At 38.5% G+C, this 14,227-nt stretch overlaps 1 protein-coding gene across 3 annotated transcripts in view; it reads left to right on the top strand.

Moving 5' to 3' along the window:
• ATP10A (ATPase phospholipid transporting 10A (putative)) overlaps positions 1 to 14,227 on the top strand; it is a 110,827-nt gene that overhangs the window by 87,604 nt on the left and 8,996 nt on the right. For all 3 annotated transcript variants that reach the window (XM_039714500.1, XM_039714501.1, XM_039714499.1), the window contains 6 exons: positions 3,867 to 3,970; positions 4,142 to 4,268; positions 6,303 to 6,487; positions 7,869 to 8,190; positions 10,180 to 10,256; positions 13,611 to 13,736. In XM_039714500.1, coding sequence (XP_039570434.1) covers positions 3,867 to 3,970; positions 4,142 to 4,268; positions 6,303 to 6,487; positions 7,869 to 8,190; positions 10,180 to 10,256; positions 13,611 to 13,736 — 941 coding nt within the window. The remainder of the gene's footprint in view (positions 1 to 3,866; positions 3,971 to 4,141; positions 4,269 to 6,302; positions 6,488 to 7,868; positions 8,191 to 10,179; positions 10,257 to 13,610; positions 13,737 to 14,227) is intronic.

Below are 14,227 nucleotides of genomic sequence, written 5' to 3'. Positions count from 1 at the left end.
TGAGTTCTGGTGTGCTTTGTTTTCACAAGCAATGTAAAGTGCAGCCACTAGAACACCATAAGTAGTTTCCCTTGTTTTTTCTAGTTCTCTTGAGCCCCTGCTGGCTTCAGTAATTCTGTATGTTTCAGCAGATCTGTCTGAAAAGCATTTGCCATTTCTCTTGAGTATCTTTCACGCCTAGAACTGAATTTGCTGTCTCTGCCTGCAGTGTCCTAGTGTCAATGGATGTAGAGGGAACCTCAAAAGATTTATGCTGTGGCTATTATCTGCATTGTGGGATCTGTCGTTGGTTTTATCTAGTTCACTGGTGAGGGTGGAACATGTGTGTGAGAGGAGATGTAATGCTACAAGAATTCAGTCATTTATCATTTTAAGGAAATAACTAAAAAGTGAATGGACATGACAGCTAATCCCCCAACATGGTCTTTGCTCTCTTAGTGCTTCAGGGACATGTGAACTGTACACTAGTCAAGCACGTGTCTTGAGACTTCTGCCCTTAGACTGAAGGACCAAGGCAGCACCATGTCTGTAATCTCCCAGCTCAAATGCCACATGAAATAAAGATTCCTGTTTGGAAGGATAAGTATTTTATAATATGATGAGAGAAGCAGCCTGAAATCAGAAGCAGAAGTATTATGTTTTAGCTTCCTTGTGCCTTATAGAAAAGTATAAATTGTCATGAGCCTCAAAATTAAAAAAGATTATGAATTTACTCCATTTGCTCTGCCTGTATATCTGACTGTGGTTAAGACTGTGGAACCTAGTGTATTCTGATAGCAAACAGGTTATTTCCAAAAGCCTTGAAATTATTCCCAAGAGTGTATTGTTCTTACTTTATCTCAACAGTCACCATGTTCATAAATAAGAAAGTTACTGTGTGAGTCAATACCCAGCTCACACAGGAGCTGTGAACATAAATCATTGAGAAAACAATGACTGCAGTGACTTGCTGCAGCTCAAGATTATGGAAGGAAATGAAGAAGCAGAAGGCCACTAGCTCTCTATCATTCTTCTGGAAATGACTTCCTTGCTGTTTTTCACTGACATGGGGCATGTGGTCACACTGCTCAGAGCAGACACTGCATCCCAGCTAAAAAAAATCTCCACAACTGGGTTTTGTCAGCAAAAAATTCCTTCCCTCCTTCTAACTTCTGAGCACAAGATAAATGTAGTGTAGGACTGATAAGGCATATGAACAGCTGTAAGGGGCTTTAGCTGTCATTGTTATGCTAGAAATGAGAACTTGTACGGAAAATAGTATACATATCTCTACTGTACAGAGTTGCTGTCTTTGTTCATTGAAGGAGGTATGAGCATTTAACATTATGATCATTGCATTAGCACTTGTGGTATTTAGACGGATCTAAAGTGATTACCACCATTTAACCTTAAAGGGATAGAAACAGCTTTTGATGTATTTAAGCACCTATTGAAGTTTGCATTATTTGAAGTCAGTGAGCCACTGAAATAGCCACTCCCATAAGAAGATTTCATGTGGGATATGCAAAAAATATGGCATTTTTCTCTAGTATAAATTGGGAAAAATGCTTGCCTGCTTTATTGTTCTAAAGTTTAAAAAAAGCTCACTAATACAAGACGCCTCAAAGAAGGTTTGCTTCAGTACTTCTCCCAGAAAAAAAAAAATCTTACATTATACAGCAAAGGCACATGTGCCAAAAAGGTTATCATGCACTAATAGAAAAAGTAGCAAAATGAAACTGTGTTAGGCTGCTGGTTTCTTATATGCATATTTCTATATAGAGTGTAAGAAAGGGCTTTCCAATTGCAAATAATACTTGTAGGGATGTTCTTCTGGAATAATGTATCTGTAGTATTAATAGGTAGATGGGCAGGCCCAAGAGAATATTCCTACCAGCCAGTATTCACCACATGACCCCTTCTGGAATTATATATCTGTATTGTCCCTTTGAGACAATCAATGGTGACAGCATAGGTAGTATTAATGGGTAGATGGGCAGGCCCAAGAGAATATTCCTACCAGTCAGTATGCACCACATGACCTTAATCAGATTGACCTGAGATGAACATATGCAGGAAATACCACAATCTTCACAGAATCCCTTAGGAACAACTATGTATGTATACTCCAAGCTTTGCAGACCTAGAGAGGACAGAAAACTCTTTAAAGGTGAGAAATTAGCCATACAATGAGTTAAATGTTCTGATACATTGTTGAGATAAATGGAACAAAACCCAAATATTTGGATTCTGAACTCACAGTTCCCTTATTTCTACAAAATCAATACATGTATATGTCTGTGCTGGAGCCAGAATGCCCAATTATGCACTCTGCTGCTGTATAAATATATATAATATAAGTTCTGAATGCTATGTAACTTTATAGACAGACAGATATACATATGCAGTCTACATGTAGCAAGATCAAAGTCACTATGAGTGCACACTGGGTAAATGGACACTGAAAAGTATAAACAGTATAAACTTATGCCATTTAGTTTATATACCTGTATTAAGTGTTTAATATAATGGCATAGTGCCCATAGGCTCTCAGTATGAGAGGTGAGCACATTCAGTGCTGTATGTAGTAGGTCTCTCAAGGTGCCCAGACTTTGGGTGAGGAGTGGTCATCTGACTCAGTGACTGATTACTGTGCAAGTACCAGTAACTCAAATATTGCTCTTAGGAACAGCTCCAGTTACAGAATCATATCCTAAAATTATTCTACATCCCCTAAAAAAATTCAGACTTTAGTAAAAAAAAAAAAATTACTTAGGAACAGCTCCAGTTACAGAATTATATCCTGAAATTATTCTAAATCTCCCTAAAATATTCAGACTTTAGTAAAAAAAATTTATCACATCAGGGAGTAGGAAAACCTGCCAGAAGGTACCAGTCATTCTCACTCAATGGCTCCAATCTAAAAGTTACCCCCTTGTATGTTTACTTAAGTGCTAACCTTGAAATTCATATTATTAAAGATTACTACTACAGTACCTTTTTCATGAACTTGTCTCAATCCTAGGTTATAAAAAAGATGCATTATTGCTGTTTTTAATTTTTAAAGACACCATTTCATGTAATAAGATGGAACAAAATGTGCTGCCGTCATGTTTAGTACTCTATGTTGATCACAGAGTGAGCACACTGCACCAGTCCTTGCTGATGAGAGAAAAGAAACAGATGCTCCGTCCTCATTTTGAGTAATTACACATGGCTTTAAGTGAAGAGTAAAGCTAAGTGGAAGTTTTGCTGATGCATCCAAGGTAGAAGCTAGCTGTTAGGTCTGCAAGTGCAAATTCTGCTCTAAATGAAATCACAGTCACACCCAGAATTTCTTGCATTGATTCAGTCAGATAGGAAGTATCAGTACAGCGGTAACAAACAAAAGGTCCTTCATGCACTTAGAATATGAAACAGAGCACTGTTTCCACTTCTTTCAAGATATTAGCCTAGGTGGAAGACTGAGTGCTATTTTTAAGTGTTGTTTTCTGCACATGATGAGATGTGGAGAAGTGGAAAAAACATTTGCTAGTAGTGTATTTGAAATCATACTTCTATTTCTGACAGTATTGTTTGCTGTGAAGATTATCATGATTTCTTAAAATACTCAGGTGAAAGTAAATACTTGGGTAAAAAAAAGGCCTTTCTCACATACATTCACAGTGACTTTTTTGAAGAAGCAAACAGAGAAGAGAACAAAAAGACTCTTTTTTTTAAAAAAGCGAGTGTTTTACTTGAGTTTCCCAGGAAATATCAACACCTCATTAAAAGTATCAGTTATAAAGCGCTGGTACAGTAAGCACTGTATACAAGTTTTTATTCTCTGAGGCAATTCAGCTGCTGTTATTTTTCAACAAGTAATTTATGGCTTTATTCTTATCTAGATGACCCTCGGGGCAAACATCAAAAAAAAATCCGAAGCAAAACCCAGAATTACCTTAATCTTTATGCTGTGGATGGGCTACGGACTCTCTGTATTGCAAAAAGAGTAAGTAAATGCAGGCTTTTACTTTGCTTTTAAGGAGAGTCTTTACAGAGATTACTGAAGGTATTTATTATTTTATTGTTCTTGATTCTAAACTTCTGTTTCATTTTATTCAGTAAAGTATGAATGCCTTTGCATCATATTGACTGTGTCCTCACATACTCTTTGTGATAGGTTCTCAGCAAGGAAGAGTATGGCTGTTGGTTAAAAACTCATTTAGAAGCAGAATCCTCTATTGAAAATCGTGAAGAACTTCTGTTCCAGTCAGCACTGCGGATAGAGAAGAATCTGCATCTGCTAGGTAATGAAATGAGAGCTGGACATGAAATTAAAATGTGATAAAAATTCTGAAAGCTTGGCTATGAAATCCGTTCTTTCCCTTAGATTGTTTCTGACAGTATAGAAATTGGCTTTCGTGGGACTTTATCATGGCTGTCATGTGCAGCACCACAAAGGAATAGGATATAATTAACATAAAAGACATACTCTGTTTTCCTTGCTGCTGCCAACATTTTATCACTAATGAAATAAGTGGAGTAATACCAGGGATGAATTTGACACAATCTCCTAAATGGGAGCTGCTGCTCTAAAGAAGATGAGGACTTGGCCCAAGCTGTCTACAGAATTTCATTAGTTCAGTGCTGCTTCAACATGTCAGGGACTTCCCTGACTCCAGGGGCACCAGAGACACACACGAAGCAAAGCTCACAAACTGCATCTCTGAGAGGCATCAGCTTCCATATACATCAGGTTCAGCACATGCACTCAGGGCCTGTGTATTCTGTGGCAAGGGGTTGCAGTTAAAATCAGTGTATGTAAAAAGTATTGCAAGAACCAAATCATACTCCTTTGAGTTTAAATGTTGAAAGACCTTCGCTAGTTGCCAGGATGGATCTGGGAGACAGATCCACCTCACCCAACTTTTAATGATTCTACTACAGATCTCTAAGGCTCAACATAAAACCAATGGGGAGACAAAAAAAGTGTAGGTCATTTGGTCTGACATAGATATCTGCTTTAGGATTAGATGAGTCATGCCCTCCAAATGTCTGGTTCTCTTCCCTGACTTAAAGAGGGGCATGAGTTGCCTAATTCAGACCAGAGAAATCAAGATCCCACCATGGGTGTACCTGTTGGCTTTGGCTGCAGTCTGAGCTGAAAAAAAAAAAAAAAAAAAGAAAGTGAGCTCCAGACAGTAGTAAACTATCAGTTCAGTCAATCCCTAAGAACCTCATACTGTAGTTTGTAGCTTGCAATGATCAGTCATCAATAGGCTCTGGGAATAAAAACTCAGCCTGGAATACATTTTTCTTTATTTGGATAGCAATAGCTTTCCCAACATTGCCCTAAGAATGTATTTTCATGTAAATGACTGGTGCTCAGACTTAAGGGGACTTCTGTTGTTAATGCTTTTTTTTTCAAGGAACAACCATAGAAGAAATAATTAGCTGAGAAAAGTTTGTTTTGTTTTTCCTGTTGTTCCAAGTAACTCGCATGTCTGTCACTTCCTCATTCGCTAGTGGCAGGGCTTGCATTTCCTCACGTTGAAGTCTCTCTGACACTCAGTGGAGCACTGATGTACCAGTGGTGACACCAAGCTTGGTCCTGAGTGGCTTTTTACCACTTTTCTTATATATGAATACCTTGCCTCAGTCAATTGATTTCTGTAAGCTTAAAACAGATACCCAGTCTTTTATAACAGGTAGAAAGATGCATTGAAAGCATGAAAATATACATTTTACTCTCACATCATGGTCAACAGATTTTATTCTCTGCTATATCTCATTTGGTCACCAGCATCTTTCTGCAAGAGCAAAGAGCAGCAACAAGGCACTAAAAGGTTGATCTGTCTAATCTGCCGTTGCCAAACTGCAGTCCTTCTGTTAGTCCCCTTATAAAAGATTAATTTCTAGTGACCCACTCTCTTCTTGCTGAGAAAAGTCAGTTAAGACCTTTAGGAATTGAACTGATCTGCAAGAACGAATAGCTTCTCTAGCAACATTCAGAAGAAATTACGTAGATACAGAGCATAGAGACAATAAGCCTTGTGAACCTCTGGGACTAGGAGTGGCATCTGGTGGCTTTTGACATTTTTAATTCTGGATTTTCTGTTTACCACAGCTACTTTCCTTTCTTCCTCCTCAATACCCCCAAAAAGCTGCCCAAATCTTGCAACCATTGGTAGTTTAGCTGTCTCCTAGTAAAAGTGGCTGCTGGTCTGTTTGTTTGGGTTTGGGTTTATTGGTTTCTTTTTCTTTGTAATCTAAGCTTAAAATTTAAGGGAAACCTTGATGTTCATTTAATATGGAATGTTTTGGGTTTTTTATGTTCTTAGGTGCAACTGGCATAGAGGACCGTTTGCAGGATGGTGTTCCAGAAACCATTGCAAGCTTGCGCAAAGCTGGGTTGCAGATTTGGGTTCTTACTGGAGACAAGCAAGAAACAGCTGTTAATATTGCATATGCCTGCAAGCTACTAGACCACGATGAAGAAATCATCACTTTGAATGCTGAATCACCAGTAAGCAGATCCAGTATACAAGTTGACTAATTAACTAGTTTTGCTTTATTTTCAACTTGTACAATTAAAAGTTTGATGGCTTTTTTCCTTTTCCTTTTTTTGTCTTCTCTTTTTTTTTTTTTTTTTTTTTTTGCTTCTTTTGCTGCTTCAGCTATAATTTTCAGGTAGGACATGCCTTTGAATACTTTTCAGTGAATCATGCTTCTAAACCATAGCCTCATGTATCATTACCTTACTGAAAACATGTAACTGTGTGTAGTGAACTCCACCATGAATGAAAATATACCTTATCAGCATAAATCACTTTATTCAGTATGCATTCCCAAAACATCCCTATTTCTCTGTATTGTCACCAATGAGTCTAAAAGCAACGTGTTATTAAGTACATGTTGAGAAAGAAAGCAATTGATAACCTGTTGAGAAATTGTGCTTTATTTTATGCCATTTAAATGTAATATTTAGATAACTCAGTCATTCATGTTTTCTCAGGTGGCTTTTTCTCTGGAGATAGAAGGAAAATTTAAATTTTGGTGCTAAGAGTGAGAGTCAGAAAACCACATCTACAGTAATGCCTTGCTTCCTAACAGACCTTTTCTAATCCTTCTGAATTACTGATCTTTCCTGTGCTCAACTTGTTGCAAGCAGTCACAAAGGGTTTACTGATATGGTCTAACATACAAGGAACCAGACTGATAGTGCTGTAGTCTTTTTATGGGGTGATAAAATTGGACTTCAGATCAGCAGAGGAGAGGTAGGCCATCAGTATTCAGCTCCAATTTCTTTCAAAAAGGAGAAAGAGATAACAGCATTTTCTATTCTTGGGTGTATCAACTGAACTGGTAAATTAATTTTCCATGGTTTTTCATTTTAGTCATACTTTGCTGTAAGACCAATAGCATTTCTTTTAAATGTTCATATATTCTCAATAACATCTTCTAGTTGAGTATGGCTAGGAGAGAGATTTCAGCTTAAATAACCTTTAATTGGCCTTTAACAATGCATAACTCTTTGATCTGAGTTGTGGGCGTATACGTGGTGTTCATCGCCATAATGGTGTTCATCACCATACTTAACTTGGTACCAATTATATATAATTTCTCAGCACTGTTATCTTGAGAAGGAGCTAAAAGAAATTTAGCATACAAAAGTGTATGTTAAAGAAGAGTTAGATTTTAAGCCTTTCTACTCTTTATTGTTGTCATACCTTCTGCAAGGTTTAAGTGTGTTCAGAACAAGTAGAAGGTTATTAGAAATTAAAACTTAAACAGCACAGCAAATAATACATTCTCCATATATAGTTATGCCTAAGCATACAGCAAACAGAAGCCTTTGAATGCATGTTCTTTTCTCTCAAGCATTTTTATTTTGAATTTCTTTTCAGGAGACATGTGCTGTCTTGCTGGAACAGTGTCTGCAATGCGTAGAGTCTAAATTTTCAAACAACACAATAGACGGAGCTACTGGAAACATGACTGTTGGGTTCACCCCTCTCTATCCACCCTCTTCCTCTGTGCTTTCCAGCTTGGGCCTAGTCATTGATGGAAGGACTCTAGCTTATGCCCTGGAACCTGCACTAGAAGATAAATTTCTTGCACTAGCCAAGCGATGCCGTTCAGTCCTGTGCTGTCGCTCTACCCCACTCCAAAAGAGCATGGTAGTGAAACTAGTCAGAGACAAACTCAAAGCAATGACCTTGGCAATAGGTAAATACCTCAGTTTATACTAGTCTGCCTTGATGTATACCTTGATGTATGCCTTCATGTGTCTTGAAAATTTTGATTTTTTTTTTGACGTGCAACAGGACCCTCCCAGCTGCCTCACAACTAAAATAGCCTTCCAGTTTTGTCTGAAAACATGTTTCTAATATATTTATTCTAACATATTTACTCAAAACCAGCATAGAACTCTGGAATAGTATTTGGGATTTCTTCCTACAGAAGTTAGGTTTGGACATGTCTGAACATAGCTGTGAAGAACTGGGTTATCTTATGCTGTGCAAAACAGTGTTTTGCAAAACACCAGTTTTCAAAAAATTTGTGCTCACTGCTGTTTCATTTGGTCATGCCTAAACTCAAGGTTCTGTGTTTATCATCACAAGTCAGCCATACACCACAGGCTATGACTTGGCCTTGTCATTATAGAGAGTGGATTTACAACTGGTCTAATAACAACAGTTACACTTTTCCCCACCTAATCACTCAGTTGGCAAAGGGGAGACTTTGGCAGTCCATCTCTCTTAAGTTTGACAGGATCTTCCATGTTTCTATGATTTTTACACAAGTCAACAAGCTCATCTTTCCCTATCTCAAGTTTAGGTTCATGTTTCATTAGAAGATATGATTTCAGCATATACTGTCAGAAATACAGTTGCTTTCATCTACCTGTATTGGTTAATTATAGCTGGAACACATATGGGTGGGACTTGCCCATGAGAAACCCTAAGTATGTATAATAATTGCCAGGCTTGTGTGACATCAACATCACCAAGTATGTGCTGATTATCACAATCTTCATGCTTAGTATATTATATCTTGCTCAAATATGCCTCCCTCCCACTAAATTTATATCTTTGGCTAACTGACTGTGGATGTAGTAATTTGCATATGTTGTAAAAAACATCTGGCTCATTAACTTGAATTATCCAGAATGCTTAAAAATGCTGGTGGAAACTGGGCAGCTTGAATGTTCATTCTTTCTGAGCATCTTGAGCCTGCAAGTTGAGCTTAAGCTCCTGCTCTGGCTTAAAGTCTAGCTGTATGCATCCTCCCTTTTAACCAACATGAGCTAACTTGGGTTGTAGCCTGGAGAAAAGGAGACTCAGGGGTGACCTTATCACTCTCTACAACCTCCTGAAAGGAAGGACTACTTCCTTGTAGTCAGGTGGGGGTTGGTCTCTTTCTCCAGGCAGCAACTGACAGAACAAGAGGTCATAGTGTTAAGCTGCACCAAGGGAAATATAGGTTGGATATTAGGAAAAAGTTTTTTATGGAAAGAGTGTTAAAGTTCTGGAATTGTCTGCCTGGGGAGGTAGTGGGGTCACCATCCCTGGATGTGTTTAAAAAAGATTGGATATAGCACTCAGTGCCATGGTTTAGTTGAGGTGTTAGGACATGGGTTGGACTTGATCTTGTAGGTCTCTTCCAACCTTGTGATTCTGTAAATTCTGTAATTCTGTATTACACATTCAGAAAGACATCACCTTTGTCTGGTGAGTGGATACCACTCTTCCACGTGCCAACAGCAGGGAAACTGATGACATTGGCTTTAGGCCTTCTTGCACATTTAATTCTTGTCATACCTGATTGGAGGCAGACTCTTAACCAGGAAGCAGAAGTATTGTGGATGCTCATTCTCATCTTTATACTGTTTACTATTGGTGCCGTTCAAGCCTGATACCTGGATTTTAGGTATTATTAAAAAGAGATGGATTTGTTTTATTGTTTCTTTCCTGTGATAAAAAGGTCTAAAAAGATCAGAATGTCTTGGAAACTTTGCAAGCTTTGAACCTTATATTCTAAAGGTGAATCCTCTCCTACTCCACATCTCCCTTACTATACCAAACCAACACTTAGTAAATGTCTCTCTTACTATACTCAACCAGCACTCAGTAAAAAGTGTTTTTCCTTTGGTTTTTTGCTACCAGCTGTTGTTGGTCTGCTAGTGACAACAAAACTGCATTTTGTCATCTTTAGGTGATGGTGCTAATGATGTCAGCATGATCCAAGTGGCAGATGTTGGTGTGGGGATCTCTGGTCAAGAAGGCATGCAGGTAATGTTGCTCATCCAGTGGAAAGCACTCCCAAGAAGGCATGAAACAGCCACTTCCTATAGGTCAGATTGTTCAGACTGCCTCTGGATAGTCAGTACAAATAAAGGAAAAGCACCAAGTTGTGCTGAGGAGTGCCAGTTTTATCTTATGAGGGCTCTCTCAGCTTGAGTTTGAGTTCACACTTGTTCTGAGATCTGTCATGAGTTTAGAAACACTGCCTTCTCAGAAAATTTAACTTATCAGATCTCTCTAAGCAATATGATTAAATAAATAATTAGCTAAATAATTGTTTAAAGGAGAAAAAAAACAACTCAGCTATGCATTAATTAGGAAATAAAGGGTCATCTTATTCCCCTCTCTCCTGTATTGCTTGGGTATACTTCTATGGAGTGGCTGCATAAGCCAGTACAACTGATGTAGCTATTTGCATGGTGTGGTGGTGACCCTTACCCCAGCCACCCACACATCTCACTCACTCAGTTTATTCAGACAGGAAAACAGTAAAGAAAGTAGAAATTGTGGCCCTTTGCAGAACCACTGCTCCTCACACCTTACAGCAAGTCTTGGTTTGGCCACATTTCCAGTCACAGGGAATAGCAGGATGAGGGTGCTTGCCTTGTAGTCTTCTGAATGTGTTCCACCTGTGATTACTGCATTTACCACTGTGTAAGAGGCACTTCTCTCATCCCCAGAAGAGAGGATGTATGTGTATAGGATGTATGTATTATCTCAGCCTCCTCTGCTGCTAGTGCAGATCAGTTGCAGTCTTAGGACCAGACGTGGCAGTAAGACACAGAGAATGAGGAGTATACCTTATTTCCACAACCTGCTTTGTATTTGGGCAGGCTGATTGCAAGAGAAAACAGAGTAGCTGAGTATATGTCAAATAGCTCTACCAGGAAAGTGGGAAGTGTTTCCATCCTGAGGACCTGAGCAGATGAGCATGCTCCTTAACTTAGTTACCAGTGGGTGGTTCTCTGACCCAAATTGCATTTTTTGCAACATTGGCTGGATGTTTTGCTCAAAAGGGAAGAGAGGCCTCCCTCACATAGTGCACAAGTTGGCTATAGAGTTTTATTTCATGGAATTTCATGAATGCTGTAATTTATTTGGGTCAACACACAAACTTATAAAACAAAAATTTAAGTGAGCTATGAACTTGGGTATCAACTTTATGCATTTTCTGACTCCAGATCAGCAGAAGCTAGGACAGGACACTGGATAAAAGTCAGTGGATATTTTTCTTATTTATCATACACTTTTCAATGTGTACGCATCTTCAAATCCTGCATAACTTCTGCAGTATCACTCTGCAGGCAGTCCAAGTTCCAGAGAGCTCAGAGAAAGCTGGTTTTGTGGGCTCCCCTCCAAACCTATAAATTCAAAAAAATATGCTGCAAACGTTTTTCTTGGGTCTTACCACCTCTTATGAACTTATCAATAAGCTCCATAATCTATGTATTAATTCAGATACTTTTTCTCCTAATGCAGGCATAAACTGTTCATAGCATTTTTTTTGCTCCTTTCCCCTTTATGCCACTTTCAGTACTTATAATAACCTGTCCTCAAATCCCCCTGGCTTTTGCAGTGTATCCAGGTCTGAAAGCTGTTTTCTCATTAACTCATTAAACTACCTGGTTTTATTTCTAAATAAAAGTTCAGCAGAGTGCAAAATGTTTATAGATCCCTTCCCTTACTGCAAGTCCTAAGGAGCCACACAGACCTTTTTACTATAAACAAATGTTAGAATTGCACACATGCAGGTACTCAGAAGGCGTTGAGCATTTAGATGCCTAAGACAGCAATACTGTCTGATTTATTTTCTTTCCACATTCTGTGCAAGCATGTGGAGCTGGAAGAAAAAAAAATGTGAAAATCAAGTAGGTATTTTGAGCCTAAGTAAACATGCAAATGTAATTGGATACCATATCTTTCTCTCGGTGTTCCTCACCATAATACAAATGGAATAAAAAAAGCAAAGAATCGTGACACTTCTCACAGTCTGCTGAGAAGAACTATGTTAGAAGCACAAGTGAAGCTAACGGTTTTGTTTTGACATTGGAATAGGCTGAGATGGGGTGGAGGACAAGGAAGCAGACATAGCATAGCTGTGTTCTCCTCAAACTACAAGATAGCTGTATGTCTGCAAGACAAATCAGACTTCAGTGCAGGGAGGTTATAGCAAGTGTGTCTCAGTACCTGAGAAATCCTAGGATGTGTCAACATATTAAAAAGTGTCTCAGTCCTTATATATATATATCTACTGCTTAAATTGCAATGCATTCTTACACCTTCTCTTGCATACTGTTTTAGAGTTTATTTTAATAGCTTCTACAAGCACCTACTTGGGAAAACTGAGACCTTTTGATGTTTTACCAGGAAAGAGAATTAAGAAAACTTAGAAGGAAATATGTCTCTCATTTAAAAATATGGCCAAAATATACCCAGCAGAGTGTAAGGAAGATACTGCTCCTTTGGGGGTTTTCACCTTTCCACTTGTTTTTGCTGAACTGAATTGTGAGAAGAAAGGTGATACCAAAATAGAAAATGAAATGTAAAATAATACTAAATTAAATCTTAGTGTGATCCTAGGGATAAGGAAAATCATGAAACAGCTATGATAACACAAGTAGGTCTCATCTAGATCTACAGTACCCTGAAATTTAGTCAAAATTAGAGAGAAACCATGATTCATTTTGTCAGTGTCATCTGACAGTCTGCACAGTCCCAGAGGAATCTCATCTAGTGTGATTTTTTCTCATACACAGTTACTGAAAATGTGTGATTTTAAAAATCCCTCAAAATACTGATATCTCAGGACAGCCAAGTAAACTGTATAAACCAGGTCTGCAAATTGAATTAAAACTAATATTTTTATTGTTTTGTCTTTTAAAGTCAAATCATTATGATGCAACCACTTAATTGTGCTGTTCTTATCCTATTCTCTGGAAATTCATTTTGCCCTGTAAGTACATTGTATTTTTTACAGAGAAAGATACAGCCACCACAGTCTTCACACATGAACTCTGGGCCTTCATGCTCGTGCAACTGCAATTGTCAGCCATTCTCCCACCTCTTATTTTTTGTTTTAGCTTGTCACCACCTGCAATGGAGGCTGCAATCTCCTCTGGGTGAGGACCAGGTTGCCTTGTGTGTCCTTCTGAGCTGGCGTGTTTGCTCATGGGTATTTCAAATCCCTGCAGCAATAGCTGCACTTCATAAGCCCTGTCATGAATTTCATTCTTCATGAATAAAACTTCCAGTGCCTGCAGGAGTCAAGAAGATGACTAGATTCATTGTTAGTGTTGAAGGTGGTGCTGTACAATAATGATTCCAACCTTTGTTTCATTAAAGGCGGTGATGGCAAGCGACTTTGCAATCCCAAGGTTCAGGCATTTGGAGAAGCTTTTGCTTGTTCATGGCCACTGGTGTTATTCCCGACTCGCCAACATGGTGCTGTATTTCTTCTACAAAAATGCAGTAAGTGTTTGACTTGGCAGCTTTATGGCACCACATGTTTCCATGGGTTTATTTTGTGCTAAGTGAGCATTAGGTCAGCCTTCAAATGGTTTATAAATAAGCTGTAAAGAAATTTGCAGAGCTGAAAGACAGCTGGCTGCCATTTGCAGAAATACGGGAATCACTCCATAACAGCTACAGTGTGCTGCTGAATGTGCAAATTAGGTAACACAAATAACAAGCACTGCTGAAGAAAAGTTTCTTTACAGAGCAGTTTTGCAGAATTTAGCTGGCTGGATGCAGGAGTCTTCAATGCCAAAGTCATCCAGCATTGGTCCCAAGTAGCAGTTGAGTGTGTTTTCTCTTCCTGACTGTATCTCATCATTGTTTATGAATCACTGTACATATTTCCTAGTGACTTAAGGTAATTTGAGTCCTCTCTGTGTCTCAGAGAGACTGGGAAGGTTGTTTTTTTTTTCTTGATTTATCTTATTTCCAACTAATCAGAAGAG

The sequence above is a fragment of the Passer montanus genome, unplaced genomic scaffold, assembly GCF_014805655.1.
Source record: "Passer montanus isolate IOZ18808 unplaced genomic scaffold, ASM1480565v1 scaffold3, whole genome shotgun sequence".
In the NCBI taxonomy this organism is placed as follows: domain Eukaryota; kingdom Metazoa; phylum Chordata; class Aves; order Passeriformes; family Passeridae; genus Passer; species Passer montanus.
This window is presented reverse-complemented; position numbering and strand designations above follow the sequence as displayed.